At 37.7% G+C, this 20513-nt stretch overlaps 1 protein-coding gene across 3 annotated transcripts; it reads left to right on the top strand.

The window, feature by feature from the left end:
• The first annotated feature begins 1474 nt into the window (after nucleotides 1-1474).
• On the top strand, nucleotides 1475-19561 carry rgl3b (ral guanine nucleotide dissociation stimulator-like 3b). Of its 3 annotated transcripts, none has more exons than XR_015713395.1 (18): nucleotides 1475-1722; nucleotides 4605-4894; nucleotides 6190-6225; nucleotides 6296-6504; nucleotides 7317-7471; nucleotides 7529-7777; nucleotides 9233-9336; nucleotides 9561-9645; nucleotides 11551-11622; nucleotides 12199-12285; nucleotides 14190-14222; nucleotides 14296-14417; nucleotides 15558-15647; nucleotides 15731-15857; nucleotides 17080-17388; nucleotides 18302-18416; nucleotides 18491-18798; nucleotides 18838-19561. XR_015713395.1 is itself a non-coding variant. In XM_087808994.1 (18 exons), exons 1-17 carry the CDS (start codon nucleotides 1699-1701, stop codon nucleotides 18622-18624), a joined length of 2241 nt encoding a protein of 746 aa, XP_087665120.1. In that variant the 5' UTR covers nucleotides 1475-1698; the 3' UTR covers nucleotides 18625-18649; nucleotides 18734-19561. The 3 variants fall into 3 exon arrangements, 2 of the variants coding, with proteins under 2 accessions (XP_087665120.1, XP_087665119.1); XM_087808994.1 differs by having other exon boundaries at nucleotides 18491-18649; nucleotides 18734-19561; XM_087808993.1 differs by having other exon boundaries at nucleotides 18491-19561.
• Nucleotides 19562-20513: the final 952 nt, after the last annotated feature.

The following is a 20513-nucleotide window of genomic DNA, read 5'->3' as shown; positions in this document are numbered from 1 at the left end:
TACGACAAAAACAGTTCGGTCTTGTGACAAAGATTTGTGAACATTTTCCGAGGGGTCGTGTTGTAAGAAAATACAGATTTAGATGTATTTGTTCAACTGCGTTGTATTGATTTTAAAGTTGTTTTTTTTGCGTTGAAATCCTGTTTTTTTTCATCAAAGTTTGGTAAAGAGTTATATTTCAAGTGTATTTTTAAAAGGAAAAACAAAAAAAACAAAAAAATGAATATTGACTTATTTTATTAACTTACGAATATTCATGACGTCTGTTCATTTTTGTGTTGCAATCCAACTTCCGGCCACTAGGTGGCAGCGGTCGTATCCTCCGCAGCTACAGGAACAACGAAATCCCGCAAGAAGATCCCAGGAGATGACTGAGGACGAGAGGATACAGTGACTCCAAACAGCTTTTAAAGCTTTCAAGAGTCATGTGGTCTGTAAATTCTGCAACACCAGAGTCAAGTACTCAACAATACTACACATATATACCCTACAGTATCACGATATACTGTGTCGTCTATTGTGTAACATGATATCCTTAAACTCTTGACTCTTGCATGTGATCTTCGACTGAGTCGGTGAAGCGTCTCGAAGCGAAGCGTGATAAGAAGAATCTGATCGAGTCACAGTCGCTCCGACAGGAACAACGACATGTTCGCATGAAGCTGCTTCTCTTCATTCCTGGACGCTGCTCTACATACTTGAAGGTTACATTCTCCAGACAACACTGAGAAACATCTGATGGAAGATCAGTGTGGCCTTGACCTACTACTGACCACTGCGAGTCTGTCAACCCTGGACATTGATTGGTTGATATTCCTTCCACATTGGGGGGAAATTTAAGTAAAGTTGAATAAATAATATGAAATAAATATTAAATTAAGACTTGGAGTACACATATTAAAAATAACAAACAGTGATAAAAATATATTAATGATAAAAACGACATTTTGAAAAACAGGAAATAGGGGAGTGAGTCACAGGAAGTAGAAAGTTATTTACAAACAACACATGTACAGAAAAAAAAGTTATATATTATAATATATATTAATCTTTACGCTCAAACAGGACGTATAATTTTCAATGTAATATTGGGATTGAATAATATAAATAAGTTTAAAAAAAAACTAAAAAAAACTAGTTTTAATTAACTAATTTAATTAATTAATTTAATCTAAAAATTGTAACTTAATTTGTAACATTTTTAACAGGATTAGCAAATACAGAATTATATTTATTTGATATATTTTTTAAACATTTTAATTAATTGTTTACTCTTTCGTTTAAAAAAATCGAGACTGGATTAGTTTATTAGTTAGCTTGTTTGCTAGCATGTAGCGTTAGCTTCCTAAGCTAGCACCGACACACACACACACACACACTTACACACACACACACACACCCCCCCACACACACTAACACACACACACACACACACGGACACTCCCACTATAAAGCTGCAAAGACTTCTAGCTTCGCCGCTTCAGTCTGAACAACATTCTCGAGAGACTTGGCTCGTAAAAAACTTCATTTAAAACTCCATGTAGCGACAGTATTTGGGTAGAAAAACACTTTATCTGGACGTATAGTGTGTTTGATGTAAGCGGACCAAGAGTTTTAAAACCGCTTTTTTAACTTATAAACATGGATCCTTGAGTGAGTTTTCCTGCTGACATGGACCAGAAGCCCTGAGGAGCTCAGATGGGGAAGTGGGAGCTCACGATGGTAGGAGACGTTTGTGTTTAAATCCTTCAGAAATGTTTTAAAAAACACGTTTATTTCGTGTGTTTATACATTTGCTCATAGTGTGAACATTTAAACTGTAGTTTATGTGTTGTGCTTTTGTACTTGTACTCATCGTTAACTGTATTTACTGTTGAGAACTAGATGTTCTATTGTTTTGAATTGTTACTTATTAAAGCTTTATATTCACGATTTTATATTCATTTCGATACAAGCGAATGAATCAAACTTTTAATAACGTTTATTTGCTTTTTAACTTTGTTTTTATTTTTTGTTTAATTCTGAGTCTATCAAGTTCAGCTAAAAAAGTTCTTAAACACAAAGGGTAACATTTTACTTCTAACGTCAACAACTATGTATAACTGGAAACTCGGTTTAGATCAAAAATCCTCTTTTTCCCACAGAATACCTGCATGAATATATGCATGAATATCTCTTTAAGTTCTATTCAATTGCAATAAAACTATCTTTTTATTGCGTTCAAATCGAGTAAACAATATATTTTCTTTGGAAATACTTTAAAATTAACCATAAAAGATAGTTATCATCCAAAAAAAAAGACAACAACTACGATCAATAGATAAATACTACATTTTAATTTTGTAAAAATCAAGTTAACATAAAAAAAATGAAGTTCACATCTGTTATTCTGTTTTTGAATCTGGAAATGTATATTTTTTAATGATTCTTTTATTTCCAAACCAAACGTATCTTCATTCATAAGTGAACCTTCAACAGGATGAAAGGATTGGTCACCGACCGTCACAGGACGCACAAAGCTGTAGTTTCTATCCTGACAATGGTGTCGGCGAGTGAAACCGATCCATTCATTGTCGTCAGACTTTATTAACATGCTTCCAGGTCGACCGCAAACAAGCAGCGTTTTTCAGCTGGTTTTAACTCCCAAAATCTTTTTAGGAATGTTTAGAGAAATAAGTTTGGTGGATTTAAGTGGAGCTGGTATCGACGCCGCACAACACATGCGATGTTCAGAGAGGTTTGAACGTTGCTGAGAGGAAAAAAAAACATGTTTTCCATTTAATAAACGCTCTAATAAATCGGCAGGTGTTCAAAGAACAATGTGTTTTCGTCAGAACTCTGCTCACTGGCTGCGACCGAGAGCTGATAAGATTTCCGTAGATTAATAAAGTCAAATATTTCTTGCCTACTAGATCGAAACGCCTTTAAAAAAAAATCTTTCGTCTCAAACTCGTGACTCAGCTAATTGTTGTGTAGATGAAGTGTTCGTGGATGAGTCGCTGAATATTCTGCAGCCGAGATCAAAGGACGAAAACACATTTAATTACGACTAATGATTCCACACGTGCACCGTCTCGTTTTGTCATGGAAATGTCGTGATGTCAAATCTTCTGTTCGTCCTGAACAACTGGAATTTTTAATTTGTCGTACTTGAGTGATTCTTCTCTTGATACTTCCTCAACATAGAAGATACTGAGTAAAAGGTGCTCTGAGGTTCCACAGGGATCACTTCTTGGGTATCTATAGTTTTATACAATTAGAAAACCATCTTTTTTTTCAATTCAAGTTTGTTTCTACCACGATTATTAAGATTTTTTACCTGATTTCGTAGAAGATGAATTAAAACAAGTGGCTTAAGTATTAAGAGAAACCTTTAAAATTTGCTACATAATTCAATATAAAGTCCTAAATATTTGTATATCTTTGTATCATGTTTGTTACTTTAAAGAAACTCATAAATTTCATCAGTAAGCTCCTTGATGAAGTGTTTATTGGCGTGTGAGGAGTTCCACAAGGATCAATTCTTGGGCCATTTTTTGAGAATTTTTTCATTCCAATTTATTCGACCGAAACCTAATCAACTTTTTTTCATAGTTTATCAACTGTTATCGCTTCTTCTCTTGATACTTCCTCGACATAGAAAGTATTGAGTCAAAGGTGCTCTGAGGTTCCACAGGGATCACTTCTTGGGTATCTATAGTTTTATACAATTAGAAAACCACCTTTTGTTTTCATTAGGTTTGTTTCTACCACGATTATCAAGATTTTTTTACCTGATTTCTTACAAGATTAATTAAAACAAGTGGCTTAAGTATTAAGAGAAACCTTTAAAATTTGCTACATAATACAATATAAAGTCCTAAATATTTGTATATCTTTCTAACATGTTTGTTACTTTAAAGAAACCAACGAAAATGTCATCAGTATGTTCCTTGATGAATTGTTTATAGCATTGTGAGGAGTTCCACAAGGATTAATTCTTGGGCCATTTTTTGAGATTTTTTTCCTTCCAATTTATTCGACCGAAACCTAATCAACTTTTTTCATAGTTTATCAACTGTTATCACTCATACTGTCCTTCAGTCTCTATCTATAACGAGAACTCAAGGTTTTATATTTTACTGGCGTTAAACTCGTGTATTTATGACTCGAGTCTTCAGTCGGACGGTTGAACTCTGCCGAGTTTCTTCTGGCGCCGTTTGGACTTTGAATGTTGCCATTAGAGGATTCGCACCGTCTAACGTTTCCTCTGCTTACATAAGTCAGTTCAGGTTTGTGTGTTTTTTTTTAATAGAAACCTTCAGGATTCCTTTTTGAAGTTTTTTTCTAGCTTTTTATAAACCAGTTATTTTATTGGTGACACTGAGAGCTGCAGGCGAGGAAGAGGCTCGGTCTGAGTGGTTTTCGAGTAAACAACCTCTGCCTGTTCGCTACAGATGGTCCAGAAGAACCATCTTATGTCACCGTGATGATAAAAAACAAGTTTTGCTTTAAAGTTCATGTCAAAGAGCTCCAGGTGTTGCGTAACCATGTGACTCAGGTGTGTGCGGATTAGTTGTGAAATGCTCGTAAACATCCTCTGATCGTGGACCATCGTCTTCCAGAACCCGGTGCAGGAGTGGGGCGAGGAGGTGGAGGAGGGCGCCGTGTACGGGGTCACCCTCCACAGGGAGCCGGTCCCCGCCTCCCCCGGCGCCAGCGGCGTGTGCCCGACCGCCGCGTTCGTGCAGTACCGGACCAGCAAGGTCCGGCGGCTGAAGGCCGCGACCCTGGAGGTGCTGTTGAGTCATCTCCTGGACCCCGACTGCCAGGAACCGGACTACAGCCGGATCTTCCTGTCCACCTACAGAACCTTCACCACCGCCACCAAGATCTTGGAGCTGCTCTTCAACAGGTACTTTAGTAACAAGTATATATGTGTAGTCTTGTCGAGTACTTGACTCTGGTGTTGTAGAATTTACAGACCACATGACTCTTGATGAAGTTGTAACAGAAAATGTACAAAATATGTCCAAACATCAGCTACAAAAGCTGCTGGAGTCAGTGTATCCTCTCGAGCTCAGTCATAACTTTTTTCATTTGTTTTCATACAAAAATATGTCCAAACATTAGCTTTAAAAGCTGCTGGAGTCACTGTATCCTCTCGTCCTCAGTCATAACTGCTTTCATTTGTTTTCATACTAAAATATGTCCAAACATTAGCTTTAAAAGCTGCTGGAGTCACTGTATCCTCTCGTCCTCAGTCATAACTGCTTTCATTTGTTTTCATACCAAAATATGTCCAAACATTAGCTTTAAAAGCTGCTGGAGTCACTGTATCCTCTTGTCCTCAGTCATAACTGCTTTCATTTGTTTTCAAACCAAAATATGTCCAAACATCAGCTTTAAAAGCTGCTGGAGTCACTGTATCCTCTCGTCCTCAGTTATAACTGCTTTCATTTGTTTTCAAACCAAAATATGTCCAAACATCAGCTTTAAAAGCTGCTGGAGTCACTGTATCCTCTCGTCCTCAGTCGTAACTGCTTTAATTTGTTTTCAAACTAAAATATGTCCAAACATCAGCTTTAAAAGCTGCTCCAGAGTCCACTGTATCCTCTCGTCCTCAGTCATCGCCGGGATATATTTTGTTAATAGTAAACAAAATTAAAAAGTGATGAACTTAAAAAAATGTGATTTGAAAGCCCAGAAAATCGAAAAACAAACTAAAAATGTTTTTCTATATTAATACAATGCTGTTGGGTATCGATAAAAATTGTAATATTTTAGTTTGTGTGTTTGTTGAAGTTGTGTGAAGTTGGCTTTCATGATTTTGTTTTCATGGTTTGACTCTTTTTAATCTAGTCATGTCTAGAAATGCCAATACTTACTTTCTTACTCACTTACTTGCATGAGCTCCTTGGCAGAGGCATGTGCTCTCTCAGTGCTGCTCCAGTGGTTCAGGTCAACTCTGGAGAAAAGCGTCGTCAGACGAGTCTTAAAGCCTGTAGTTGTCAGACGTGACTCATGATCCCAGAGCTCGGCTCTAATCCTCCGGGATCAGGTCAAACATTATGACCGGCCACAGCTGAAGCCGCTGACTCAGCTGGACGTTCACGGTCATTACCACGACAACAGTTATTATCCAGAGACGCGTGCGAGTGACTCGCAGTCGAACCTGAAAATGAACCAAAAGTCTGACTCTAATTTCAGGGACACTTGTGCGTCGGATCTGGACGAGCCCTCCAGGTGAGTGACTCTAAAACTGACCCAAACATTCCGGCGACGGCACTGAAAACAATCTGGCCTCTCGCTCCAGGCCGCTGCTGACCTTCGTGCAGACCTGGTTGGACGAGTACAGCGAGGACTTCAGGGATCCTCCGCTGCACCCGGCTCTCCTGCTGCTCCTGGACCACCTGAACATCAGCTCGGCCGTCCACGGCAGACCCCGCGGGGTCCGGGTCCAGCCAAACTTCTGCTCGCTGGCCGGACAGACGGACGCCCTGCTGAAGAAGTTCCAGAGAGAAGGTGAGTTCAAGGTCAAATGGAAATGTTGAAATACTGTATGATAGTGATGAGATTTTTCTTTAACACTAAAAACAAATGTATCCTTTAGTATATTAACTATTATTTTGAATAATTAAATGCTTAAAAAACTAAAATTTCATAAATAATGTCAACATTTGAAATGTTACATTCAATATTTTAATGCGTGTATCATTCGTTCTCCTGTTTAAATAAAGTTTTTCAATCAGTTTAGTTTTTTAATTATTTTTTGTAAACAAGAACATGATTAGCAACATGCTAGCGCTAAGTAAGTCATTTTTATTTGTATAGTGCTTTTCCAGACCAGGGTCACAAAGCGCTTAAACAATCAAAACAATATTCAATAAAGAATATACTTTAAAGATCAAGATAAAACTGATAACACAACAGGAGTTCCAGAAAATCAAGGAAAAGCCTAAACAAATAAAAACGTGAAACAAAGTGTAGATTAGTTCACAAAATCAACTGCGTTTAAATGTATTTAGTGTTTGTTATTCTTTGGCTTTTAAATTTAGTTTCAGAACGGAAATTAAACGAAGGAATCTTACTCTGTTTTTTTCTTTTTTCATGTTTCACTGCTCTCAAAATTCATGTTGCAATATTTAAAAGTAAACAAAAACAACTAAAATTTCATTTTTTATCCTCAACTTTAACTTGTCAATCTTTTTTTTATGAACGAGAGACACATATTCAAATGACAAGACAACAATTACTAGAGATATTAAAATAAAATCAAGTACAAATTGCAGTTTTAATATCTTTATTGAATGTTTTTTTCCTCATCTTTCTCGTAGAAACCGAGAAGAATTTATGTCCCGCTCGAAGCCGACGAGCGAAAGAAGCCGTCTCCGAAGACGAGGACTCCGGCTGCGAGAACTCTCCGGAACCGTGTGACATCATGGACTTCTCGGCCACCATCGTGGCGGAGCAGCTCGCCTGCATCGACTCGGTACGTGGCGTCCGGAGCTAAAATAAAAAACCTCTCGCTAACATGTCGGCGCCGCAGGCTCTGTTCGGTCGAGTGGCTCCGTACCAGTGTCTGGGCGGCGTCTGGTCTCAGAGGGACAAGAAGGAGAACGCCTCGCCCACCATCAGAGCCACCGTCCTCCAGTTCAACGCCGTCACCAACCAGGTCATCCTGTCGCTGCTCTGCCGCCCAGCCGACGCCACGTCCAGTCCCACGTCCGCCCGCCGCCCGCCGTCGTCGCCCGCCCAGAGGGCGAGGATCATCGAGAAGTGGATCCGAGTGGCTCAAGTGAGTGATGCGTTCAGGGGACGTTGATTTTTACTAGAGTAGTTTAATTAAATGGATAAATAAACTTTATTTATCGGATAATTCGCTTTTTATTGGTTTCAACACAGACAATAGATTCATAAAAACAAGACCAAAGGGCAATAAAAAGAACAAGACGACAAAATCTAAGTATAAAGAACATGGATCAAAGATAAATAACACAAAGAAAAGATAAAAGATTAACATAGTGTATATCAGTAAACCCAGAATTATACAGTCTAATAGCACGAGAAACAGGTCCCTGAGTCTATTAGTGTTGCATCATGGGAGGAACATTTGTTCACTCCATGCATGCGTGCGTTTATGTATTAAAAGGTTTTTTTTAACAATTAAAATTACAATTTCAAACGTTTTTTAAAGTGATTTATATATTTTAAACTTTCCAATAATTCTTTTTTTTTCTTTGAAATTCAGTATTTTTTTATTTGTAGTAGTTTTAAATTCAATATAAAATGTTGGTACAATCACCAGACGATAGATTCATAAAAACAAGAACAAAGGCCACTAAAAAGAACAAAGCACAAGACAACAAAATCTAAGTATAACGAACATGGATCAGATAAAAAATAACACAAAGAAAGGATAAAAGATTAACATAGTGTATATCAGAAAACTCAGAATTATACAATCTAATAGCAAGAGAAACAAAGAAGCCCCTGAGTCTATTAGTGTTGCATCATGGGAGGAGCATTCGTGTACTCCATGCACGCGTGCATTGTGTGTATTGAGAGTTTTTCTCTTACAATTAAAATGACAATTTCAAACACTTTCAAAGTGAATTATATTTTAAACTTTCCAATAATTCTGAGTCTATTAGTGTTGCATCATGGGAGGAGCATTGGTGCACTCCATGCATGTGTGTATTTTTTGAGAGTTTGTCTTTGAAAATGTTTGAAATTTTCATTTTAATTGTTAAAGTAAATTATTTTAAACTTTCCAATAATTAATTAAAAAGAACCCAAAAAAAAACAGTATTTTTTAATTTGTAGTCTTTTAAATTGAATATAAAAATATAAAAAATCACCAGACATTACCAAAAGAAGTCAGAGATATTGGATTAAAATTTTAAGACAATCATGCAACGCATATTTGCTAGTTTTTGGAATTAATTAAAATATTGAAAATGATCTTTTTTTTAAATGTCAATAATTCAGTATCTAAATTTTTTATCAATTTATGAAAAAATAATGCTTGAAAAAGAAGGGGAGGTGTTTTCTCCGAGTGTTTCTCTGGTTTACGTTCGTTCTCGTTGACGTTTCTTGAATTTGCTGAAGCCGATGTTTTGAGAATCCTTGAGTAACTGCTGAGTCATCGTTTCTCCCTGTCACAGCAGTATTTCTGCTTATAAAACACGCAGGACTTTCGCAAATGTCCTCTTGCTGACGTCACTCCTTTGGTTTTGTTTCCCTTCCTCAGGAGTGTCACCGGCTGAGGAACTTCTCGTCTCTGCGAGCGATCCTGTCGGCGCTGCAGTCCAACGCCGTGTACCGTCTGAGGAAGACGTGGGCGTCGGTCAGCAGGTCAGCCTCGGTTCAACCATTTTTTTTTTTACATAATCCAGCCACAGAAGAACCTTGACCTTGAGTGTGTTTTTACGAGACAGTCAGCACATCCTCAACCCAAATTCCTGGCCGGGGTCACGAACCTCGTGGTCAACCATTTACACGTTCATAAAATGTTCACTGGAAAATGAAAGCTTTTTAAAAAATTTATTGATGAAAACAAGACTTTTGTTTGTTTGCAGGGAGAGTGTAGCAACGTTCGATCAACTCTGGGAGACGTTTCCAGATGAAAACTGTGTTCTGAGCAGCAGAGAACTGCTGGTGGAGGTGAAGATCTTTTTCCTTTTCACTTTGTTCTGTTAGAACCCCTCGTTTATCAGCCGTACACTGTTTGATTGACAGTCTTACTTTCAATCCTGTGTTTATCGCCTTCATTGCTAAGCTAACTAGCATAATGTCAACTCTCTTGTCAGATTTATTGTTTGCTTTGGTAGCTAAACAGTACTAATATATTATGAATATTGCCCATTAATTTTTTTTAAATAAAATAAGACATTTAAATATACTTTAATAAAAATTTGCTTTAATCAAAAACATATTTTCGTAAAATAAAAGTGGCTTCAAATTCATAATCGCCCAACATTTTCTTAAATAAAAATAATAGGTCTATTTAAATTGTGTAATCTTTATTTAATTTAATAAAAGTAGAGCATGTTTTGAACTTGTTTTTTGCATTGAATTTAAAGGCTAAAGTGTAAAAATGTTGAATTAAAATAGATATTTTTGTTTAGTTTTATGGAATTTTTTTATTTTAATTAAAGTGATAATAGCTTTGATTTTTTTCTTTTATATTAAAGCTGCCTTTTTAGTCAATTATAAAAATAAAAATAAAAACTGCCTTTATATTCTTGTTCCTAAAAAGTGTTTCTATAGACAACTAGCTAATTAGCTTGTGTGCTAGCAAGTTAGCTGTGTCAAGCTACAACACTTAAAAGTATAAAAACTTACAAACTGTCTCAGTAATGGCTCGACTAAATGAGTTTAGCTTTTATATTTTTATATACAAGTTCATTTTTTCAAACATAAATATAACGTATAGCATGCATGCTAAGGTATATGTACCTGTAGTGTACTAAAAGTATCCAAATAATACTAATAATACTAATAAACCTTGAAGTTCACTCATCTCTAGACTACCAGTGTACTAGGTATTTAATTCTAGTACATATTTTTGGTTTACTAGAGTGTACTTCGCAACACTTAAGAAGTTCCAACACCTACTCATCACCAACTCCCATAATCCTTTGCACTATTTACTCCTGGATCACCACAATATTACAGTTTTGCCCAAAGAAACAAGTAGTATACTGTACTTAAAGTACATTTTATAAAGTATACTTGAGTAGAAGTATACATTAGTGTACTATTTTAAAGTATAGTGTATCAAACTTTCACTAAAATACTTTAAATTCATCTCCTGACTTATTGTAAAAACAAAAAAAAGATGTGTTTAAAGTGTATTCGTTGTGGTTTAATTGAATTTTAACCTTTTTTTTTTTTCACCCTGGGTCAGTTATATTTGTAGCTCAGTGTCGCACCGTTGTGTAGTTTAACAAAGTTTTTAGTCACTACTTATGAACTTCCTGTGTCTCAATCACAAATGACTGACAGTGGAAAAAGTTCCGGGATTTCTTGTCATTCATTTTTCTCCAGTATTTGCTGCAATATTTTCTTCCTTCAGTCAAACGGACGATTGTAAAAATAAATAAATAATCAGATTTTGTTCCAACTGTCATTATTTTTTAAATTTAAATCTGGATCAAGGTTGTTTTACTTGCCGGTCTGTTATTCATTCTGGTACTTTCCTGTTAATGCTAACTTGGAGTGTTGACCAGGTTATTAATAAGAAACCAGAGTTGTGTTCTTGAGTGTCGACACCCTCGGGCGACACCGTCTCATGAGTGCAGCCAGTGTCGAGTCTTTCTTTTCTCAGTGCAATCTGTCACATATTGATGGATCATGTGTGTCCTCTTCACTTCCTGTGCTTCTTTTATGACCTTTAACCTCACGCAGACGGTCATGAGCAGAACAAAAGTGTTTTTAAGAGTTTTATGATTGTCGCTTAAGAAGCTTTTCCTGCTGTTTATCAAGCGAAAAAAGTTGTTTTTAACAGCAACAAAAAAAGCCTGTTCTGCAGCATTTCCTGTCTAACTGTGTGACCCCGTGTTGCAGGAAGCGGGTCAGGTCGCCGTGGACAATATTTCTCCGAAGATCTCCAAGCGCTGTCCGATCCCCAGACAGATGGTGGGTTTGATAGTTTTGTTTTGTTTGACTTTTCTCCCCTCGCAAATCCTCCTGTTGAAGGAATCCTGGTCCCAGACTATCTTTAGCCTCAGACATAGTTCCAGATGCTCGCTGGATTCAGGGCAGTAATAATAGTCCCCGAGTTATGAGGGGTAACAAGAGCCGTTGAACTGCAGTACTCGCTCATAATGAGTGGACATCCTTCTCGTTTCCTCACGGAACTGGATCATCAAACGACAAACCCGCGTCAGCGTTTTCTTCCTCTTCCTGCCAGAGAAGCTCGGGATCACTTGTACTTGTTCTTTTCCATGTTTAGAAAAGCAGAAGTGGGAGAAAAACAAAAAGATTCTCCGTTTACAAAAACATCCTTTTCTTCATGTGTTTACTGATGATTACACATGAACTCTAAATGGAAAGCTACAACGGTGAAACAAAAGCTAATATTTAACAGGCGAGTCCTTCATATACTGCGTACATTTCCTGTCATGTTTTGGTTTTGCACATATATATATAGTTTCTGACATATTTACAAAAAAAAAACAGATTTTATTAAGTGTTTGAATTGTTTGTCTGCAGAGCACGTCCAGCCCGGTCGTTCCCTACCTGGGCACCTACCTGACCGTCCTCACCATGCTGGACACGGCTCTGCCCGACACTCTGGAGGTAACACTTGACTTAAACTTAAACTAATGTGTTGATGTAAGTGTGTGTTAAACAGATGTGTGACTCTATTGTATCATTAGTGTGTGTGTGTTGTGATGCGTGATTCTATTGTATCATCAGTGTGTGTGTGTGTTGTGATGCATGATTCTATTGTATCATCAGTGTGTGTAGGTTGTTGTGATGTGTGACTCTATTGTATCATCAGTGTGTGTGTGTGTTGTGATGTGTGATTCTATTGTATCATCAGTGTGTGTGTGTGTTGTGATGCATGATTCTATTGTATCATCAGTGTGTGTGTGTTGTTGTGATGTGTGACTCTATTGTATCATCTGTGTGTGTGTTGTTGTGATATGTGACTCTATTGGATCATCAGTGTTTGTGTGTGTTGTTGTGATGTGTGACTCTATTGTATCATCAGTGTGTGTGTTGTTGTGATATGTGACTCTATTGTATCATCAGTGTGTGTGTGTGTTGTTGTGATGTGTGACTCTATTGTATCATCTGTGTGTGTTGTTGTGATATGTGACTATTGTATCATCAGTGTGTGTGTGTTGTGATGTGTGACTCTATTGTATCATCAGTGTGTGTGTTGTTGTGATGTGTGACTCTATTGTATCATCAGTGTGTGTGTGTGGTGTTGTGATGTGTGACTCTATTGTATCATCAGTGTGTGTGTGGGTTGTTGTCATGTGTGACTCTATTGTATCATCAGTGTGTGTGTGTGTTTTGTGATATGTGACTCTATTGTATCATCAGTGTGTGTGTGTGTTGTTGTGATGTGTGACTCTATTGTATCATCAGTGTGTGTGTGTGTTGTTGTGATGTGTGACTCTATTGTATCATCAGTGTGTGTGTGTGTTTTGTGATATGTGACTCTATTGTATCATCAGTGTGTGTTGTGATATGTGACTCTATTGTATCATCAGTGTGTGTTGTGATGTGTGACTCTATTGTATCGTCAGTGTGTGTTTGTACAAAACTCTTTTTTTAATTAAAACATCGACGTTAGAAAATGATCTTAAGCTCCGCCCACTGAAAACACTTTTCTGGAGATTCAATCTTGTTTACCTTAACCACACCCACTCTGATGTGATTGGCCAAACACCAATGTTGGTCACCGCGCGTCATCAATCCTGAAAGTCTCCACCCCCAGAGGACTCGTTGTATAAACAAAGCGGGACGTGATTACAGCTGGCCGGAGGAGGAGTTAGGCCGCTATTATCTCATAATGGACTCTCGTAACCTCTCGTTCGCCTAGATTTCACACCAACTTTATTAAGTAATAAGTTCAAAACGTGGTCATGATGAGGAACTTACTGCGTCTCCGAGAGAAAGACTTCCACTTTTCAAACGTGTGAGTCAGGAGAGTTTCATAGGAAAGAAACTTGATGACAAACCTTTAGTTCATTGTAAGCGGAACTTAACTGTTTTCTAAAGAATTGTACGTATAACGTGACGACAAGATGACATGAAAACACTTAAGACGGACCTTAAACCGGAGCTTGAGTTTGAAAAATTGAGTTAATTCTCCAGCTGTTTAGAGGCAGGAGGACACCCTGGAAATCTCACCTCCCATGCAAGACACCTGTAAATGATCCCATGAGTCCAGTGGTCTTAAACCTTATTTTTTTGCAGCATTTATCCGTAAAATGTTGGCATTATAATCAAGCCCAGACCCTCGGATACAAACTAAAATTAAAATGTTTGTGTTTCACTCATTTTCACTTGTTAACAGGTTAATTTTTAACATTAACTTAAGTGAAACAATCTCTTGGCCTGTCAAGAGTCACATTTCAGATAATCCATAGCACAGGAATAATAGAAAATCTTAAAACAACCCAGATATGTGTAAACAACAAACACAATAAAGATGGTTTCAAAGGTGTGTTGATGTGTCTCCACAGGGCGGCCTGATCAACTTCGAGAAGAGGAGGCGGGTCAGTTCTGTTCGTTCTCTTTCTCCGTCGCTCTCTTCAAGCTTCATGTTAAAAGTGTGTTTCTTCTCCGCAGGAGTTTGAGGTTCTGTCTCAAATCCGAGCTCTGCAGGCGTCGTGCTGCCACCTCGACCTCCCCCAGCACCCCTCCGTCGCCACCTGGCTGCGGGAGCAGCGTCTGCTGACGGACCAGGAAAGGTGAGTCTCGTTCCCACCGCTGACGGCTCGTAAAAGAACTGCTAGCCCCGCGGCGTGTGATGTTAGCGCCATAAAGCGTGTTGACATAAACGTCCAGTTGGATTATTTTATTGTTGTGTGAAGGTGGAGCTCGTGAGCAGCTGCTACTCATGTGTTCTTATCTTTGTTAGCGGCTGTAAATGAACGAGTGACGCATTTATAGTATAATAATAATAATAATAATACATCACGTGTAACTGCGTCTCTTACACGTGTCGACGAAAAACAAAACAAAATAGTCCATTGTTGGAAGAAAGGCTCAAATGTTTAGATTAGTTTGAAATAAAATCTTATATTAATATTAACATTAAAGATAATATAATATTAAAGATTTGTAATTTTTTTATTTATTTTTAATGAATTTGTGACCAAAATATTAAAAATATATTTTCTATTGTCACTTCAATATTTAAAAAAAATCTTAAACCAATCGTAACATGTTAAGATGAATATTAAAAAAAAAAAAATGTATAAAAATAGTAAAATCATTTTTGAACTCTAAACAAACGTGTCACCTTGACTCTGAGATAACACAAGGGATACTTCAAACACATTTGTTTTCTGGCTTCGGGTCATCTTGACTCTGAGATAACACAAGGGATACCTTAAACGCATTTGTTTTGGGGCTTTCGTGTCACCTTGACCCTGAGATAACACAAGGGGTACCTCAAACACATTTGTTTTGGGGCTTTTGTGTCACCTTGACCCAGAGATAACACAAGGGATACCTTAAACGCATTTGTTTTTGGGCTTTGGGTCATCTTGACCCTGAGATCACACAAGAGATACCTCAAACACATTTGTTTTGGGGCTTTCATGTCACCTTGACCCTGAGATAACACAAGGGATACCTCAAACACATTTGCCATGTCTTGGATATTGCCAGTAAAATGTTTTTTTTTGTTTAATAAAGAATTTGTAAAAGTAAAAGAACATGATAGAATGTTAGGATAAGAAAAAAAAATCTGAAATGTATATTAATATTATAATCATTGGGACAATAAAGTATTTCAAGACTTGGAGACATAATAATACTTTAAAAAGTAGCTTCATTAACATTTTAACGTCAACACAATGTGATCATGAAGTTGTCGTTCTCAGCCACGAGTTGTCGAGACAGCTGGAGCCTCCCGTGGATCTGTGTTCGCCGAACGCCCGCAGCCACAGAACCCTGTCCAAGAAACTGTCCTTGTGAGTCTCAGTCCCGCCGCTCCGGGCAGAACCAGGTCCACACAAGCGGCTTCTGTGTCGACTCACCAGCGTTTGTGCTTCAGCCTCCTGATGAACGAAGGCTCCAGGAAGCTGCCCGCCGACCAGATCAGCGTCTCCTCGTCCGGGTCCAGCGGGTCCGAGCTGGAGGATCTGTCCGCCGCCAACTCGGCCTGTTCCATCCGACTGCAGGTGAGCCACCGGTGTAATGCCTTGCTCAAGAACCCGCGGCTCTCTCTCTCTCGAGTGTGTGTGTGTGTGTTGTTGGATCACATGCTCGAGCGGAGTTTCGGTCACAGATTACATCAGCAGCTTCTGGTTCGGAACGTTCTGTGTGTTCCGGTTCTGATCGCTCCGAGCTGAGCACACGTCTGGGAGGAAACCAGAGCGAGAGTTTTGAAGTAATATCAGAGGCATCAGAAGATCTCAAAGTATTTCTTCAAATGTAGTTTTTTTAAAGCATTCAATGAGTTTTTTATCATCAATCTTTTATTGGAAATTTGAATTTGTTTCCGTCTAATAATTGGATTAACAAATTTGAATATTTAAAAAATATTTCGTTATGACACATATGCTGTGTCTCAAATCGCATACTTCTCTAAGTATACTAGAAGTTAGTATGCATCAGTTTAGTGTACGTACTAACTAGTACGCAAATTCTACACAGATAGTATGTCTCAAATCAAACACTGCTGCTAACAGCAAATTACTCGACAGCTTCTTCTTCTACTACTATTTAATGATGTTGCAACCAGCTGTTGGAACACTATCGCCACCTGCTGGCAGCACGTTTTGCAAGTTTGGAAAAAGAAATGAAGAAAAAATATAAGAATCGAAATATTCGCGTGATATTTAAGCTGGTATCAGCAGCGAAGACGTGTTTATCCTCCTAATGCTGCTGAAAATACACTTGTAAGTATATTAATGTATACATAAATTAATATATATTTATGATGTAACTTCCGTTTAAAACGCCACTAGATGGCGGCCGTTTAGTGTAGATGGTGTCCATCGAACCATACTCAGTTTTGTGGGCGTTTTAGTGACAATTTAGTGTGCATGGCGCACTGAATTTCACATACTAAGAATTGAGACGCACTTACGCACTAACAATACTAACTTTGAGTACGCAAGTATGCGATTTGAGACACAGCAATAGAGTTTGAAATTTTAATCCCAATATTGCAAAAATGTACTTTCTAAAGTCAATATTTTTAATTGATAGTCTTTTAAATTCAACGTAAAATTGTTGGTATAGTATCCTCACCAGACAATACCAATAGAGCACCGAGCTACTTTAATCAAAACCTTCAACCAATCAGGGGCTGCACAGACGATCATGTGACAATGTACATGAGAACGACAAACGTAACCAGATAATTTTTTTTTAATTAACATTTTATCCTCCCTGCAGTCGTTCCACAGCTCCTGCCAGAACGTGTCTGAAGACTTCTCCTCCTCCTCCTCCTCCTGCTCCTCCTCGTCCTCCCCCTTCGCCTCCCTGGAGTCCCCCGCTCCTCCTTCCTCCTCCTCCTCCTCCGAGCCGGACCCGACCCGAGGCGACCCGGGAGGAGGAGGAGCGCGAGCGTGTTCGCCGACGCCGCAGCACAAGCGCTCCGTGTCCATGACCTCGCTGCCCGTCTACAACCGTCAGGTCGCCGACTCCTGCATCGTGAGGGTCAGCGTGGAGCACGGCAACGGGAACCTCTACAAGAGCATCCTGGTGAGTCCGGTCCTGTTCTGTGGTTCTGGGGAAGTGGGTCAGAAGATCAACACTTAAAACATTTTTATTTATTTATTGTTAACAAAACGATATTGATGAATTTGAAGAACAAAGAAATTCATGAATTTCTTTTTTTTTTTTAATTTTTAAACCATTTTTTTTTATTCGGAAAAAAACCCTCAAATGTTTAGTTTAGTGTAAAATAAAATCTAAAATTAATAAACATTTTTTAATTTAAAAAAAAAAATCATTTTTGATGATTTATTTCTAATGTTAGTCCAAACAAATATATAGAAATATAGAAAACATTTGCGTATTTTTCATGAATTATATATTTTTTATTGACAAAACACTCGTTACAAAATGTTTGTATTTTAATATTTTGAAACTAATAGTGGATGATTTAATTGGTTGTTGATGTCAATTTAAACAAAAATATAAATAAAAACAACAAAATAATTGTCTATTTATTTAAATGTCTTGTATTTTGTATTACTTAACCAAAAATGTTAAGTAAAAATGTTACTATTTTAAATGAAATGTTGCTGTTTTTTTAAGCATTTAATTCTTTTTGTATTCGATTTATTCGGTTTTTATTATAATAATGTAAAAATATTAAAAATTTAACAAATTAATTAAAATAATTTACACATAGAGTTTAATTTTCTAATTCCAATAATTAAAAAATAAAGAATCTAAATTCAATATTTTTTAATCCGTAGACTTTTAAATTCAATATAAAAATGTTGGTATAATAGAGTCACCAGACATGACCAATAGAGCACCGAGCTGCTTGATGGAACTTTCAGCCAATCAGGCGACTTGCTGACGATCATGTGATTGATACAGAATGTATAGAAATGATTGAATTCAATTCAGTTCCCACATTAAATTCCGAACGTCTCCTCCTCAGTTGACCAGTCAGGACAAGACAGTCCACGTGGTCCAGAGAGCTCTGGAGAAGCATCATCTGGACGACGTGTCGTGGCAGGACTTCACGCTGACCCAGGTCATCTCCCCGGACAGAGGTGAGCGACACCACCCCTCTTCAGTCCACCACCAACCGGACCTTCTCAAACCCAAAACCTTCTCGTTTCCCCAGAGCTCCTGATCCCAGACAAGGCCAACGTTTTCTACGCCATGTCCACCACCGCCAACTTCGACTTCGTGCTGCGCCACAAGAGCCAGAAGAAGACCCTGAAGGCCACGTCCAGTCTGGGCAGATACACCAAGTAGACCACGAGGACTTATCACGAGCCTGGTCTGAAGATACTGAAGCACTTTAGGACGATCTCACCCGAGACTGGAGACATTTGACTGAGAAAAGTTGTGACTTTCTAAAAAGGGAATCACTGGAGGTCACCGCTGGAGGTCACCGCTGGAGGTCACCGCTGGAGGTCACCGCTGGAGGTCACCGCTGGAGGTCACCGCTGGAGGTCACCGCTGGAGGTGGATCACTTCCACCAGAACGTCTCGCTCACGCACTGATCCCAACTTTAAATGGTTTATTTGATTGATGTTTTAAAACCGGTCCACGTGAAGGTCGAAGGGCGTCTTTGATTTAGTCCTTTTGAAGAAGCAGATGATTTAAAACCGAATCATTTTTAATAAAACTGCTGCTTCTGTTCCGATCCTGAAGAAATCGTGAACTCTAGAGACATCTAGTGGTAAGTTGAAGAACTTCCATCAACGCACTTTGTCTCTTGAGTTTCTTTAATAGCAGCCGAATGATGGAAAAATATGTAGCAAAAAAGAAATACTTGGTTTTATTTTAAGAAACACTACAGCCTTGAGTCGTGGAGTGAAAAAAAAAAAAGTATCGGTTGATTTTTGTCCCACTTCAGTTTCCGTAATAGATATTTAACCTGAATAATCAAGCGAGAAAAATATGAAATTGTTTTCTTTTAACTCCAGTTATTAAAAAATGAAACTTGTTTTATTTCCGATAAAAACCTTCAAATGTATTTTGTTTCTATTGTTTATATTTGGAACTCGTGCTCGTTTTGTTTGTGTCACCTGTGTTCGTCAGTGACGTCATCATTATTGACGTTTGATTCGTCTAAAGAAAATGACGTTTAAATGAGTATTTTCGCTGCTTTTATACGCAAAGATTGACGTCATAGCCACAGAATTAAAGCATCGTACCTGCCACTCACAGGTAAGATCAATAAATCATGCGTTTATTTTATTTTTTTCAACTGGCAATGTTCTATTAGCATTAGCATGGCTAACTAAATCAATCACAAAAATTGGATTTTTTAAATAATACAAATAAATATTTGTGCAGGTTTAACCTTTATTTACAGTTGGAAATGTATAGTGACGAGAAATTATTCTTATTTAGTTTTTATTGATTAAAAAAAGAGGCTTTGCTAAGTTAGCATTAGCTAGCTCATGCTAGTGTATAGAAAGTACCACACATTCGTAACATTCGGCTCGATGGTTACACGTTCAATGTAAAGTACCATTCTTGGTGGTGCAGTGGTCAGTACCTGGTGGTAGCTGGCGTGTGATCTATAACTTACTCTTTACCTGCAATGAAACTTTAGTCTTAACTTGAAACTCCTAAATAGACCTGTAGAAAAAAGTAAACTTGAAGTTCATAGTATACTTGAGTATTAGTATACTAAGGTATATGTACGTGTTGTGTATAAATATATATTTATTAATTTAAACATTGTAAGTGTCCAGAAGTATACTTAAAGTATACCCATCTCTATACCAGTGTACTAGGTATAAACTCCAAGTCTAGTGTTAACTTTACAGGAGTATACTTAAAGTAAGTAATTTGTATTGATGTAGCACTTTTCCAGACCAGGGTCACAAAGTGCTTAAACAATCAAAACAATACTCAATAAAATATATACTTTAAAAGTCAAGATAATACTGAGAACAACACAGGAGTTCCAGAAAATCAAGGAAAAGCTTGAACAAATATATACAAGTATAGCCAAAGTGGAAAATTCCCGTTATTACCAATGTACTAGGTTTATTTAAGTTATTTAAAGTATATCAAGAACTATGTACTACCAGTGTACATGATATCTACTTCTTGTAAATATTTCATTTTATTGAAATATAGTTAAAATATTTCCAAACTGATCTATAAATGACCAGTCTACTAA

This window comes from Callionymus lyra, chromosome 15 (assembly GCF_982586985.1).
Source record: "Callionymus lyra chromosome 15, fCalLyr1.hap1.1, whole genome shotgun sequence".
Lineage (NCBI taxonomy): Eukaryota > Metazoa > Chordata > Actinopteri > Syngnathiformes > Callionymidae > Callionymus > Callionymus lyra.
Note: the sequence above shows the minus strand (reverse complement) of the source record. Positions and strands in the feature narration are given on the sequence as shown.

Excerpts from the sequence above, each read along its gene's own strand:
- rgl3b (XM_087808994.1), top strand. The coding sequence starts at position 1,699 with ATGGGGAAGTGGGAGCTCACGATG. Across the intron at positions 7,778-9,232 it reads AGTGGATCCGAGTGGCTCAA|GAGTGTCACCGGCTGAGGAA; the intron begins GTGAGTGATGCG and ends TCCCTTCCTCAG. Across the intron at positions 15,858-17,079 it reads CCTGTTCCATCCGACTGCAG|TCGTTCCACAGCTCCTGCCA; the intron begins GTGAGCCACCGG and ends TCCTCCCTGCAG.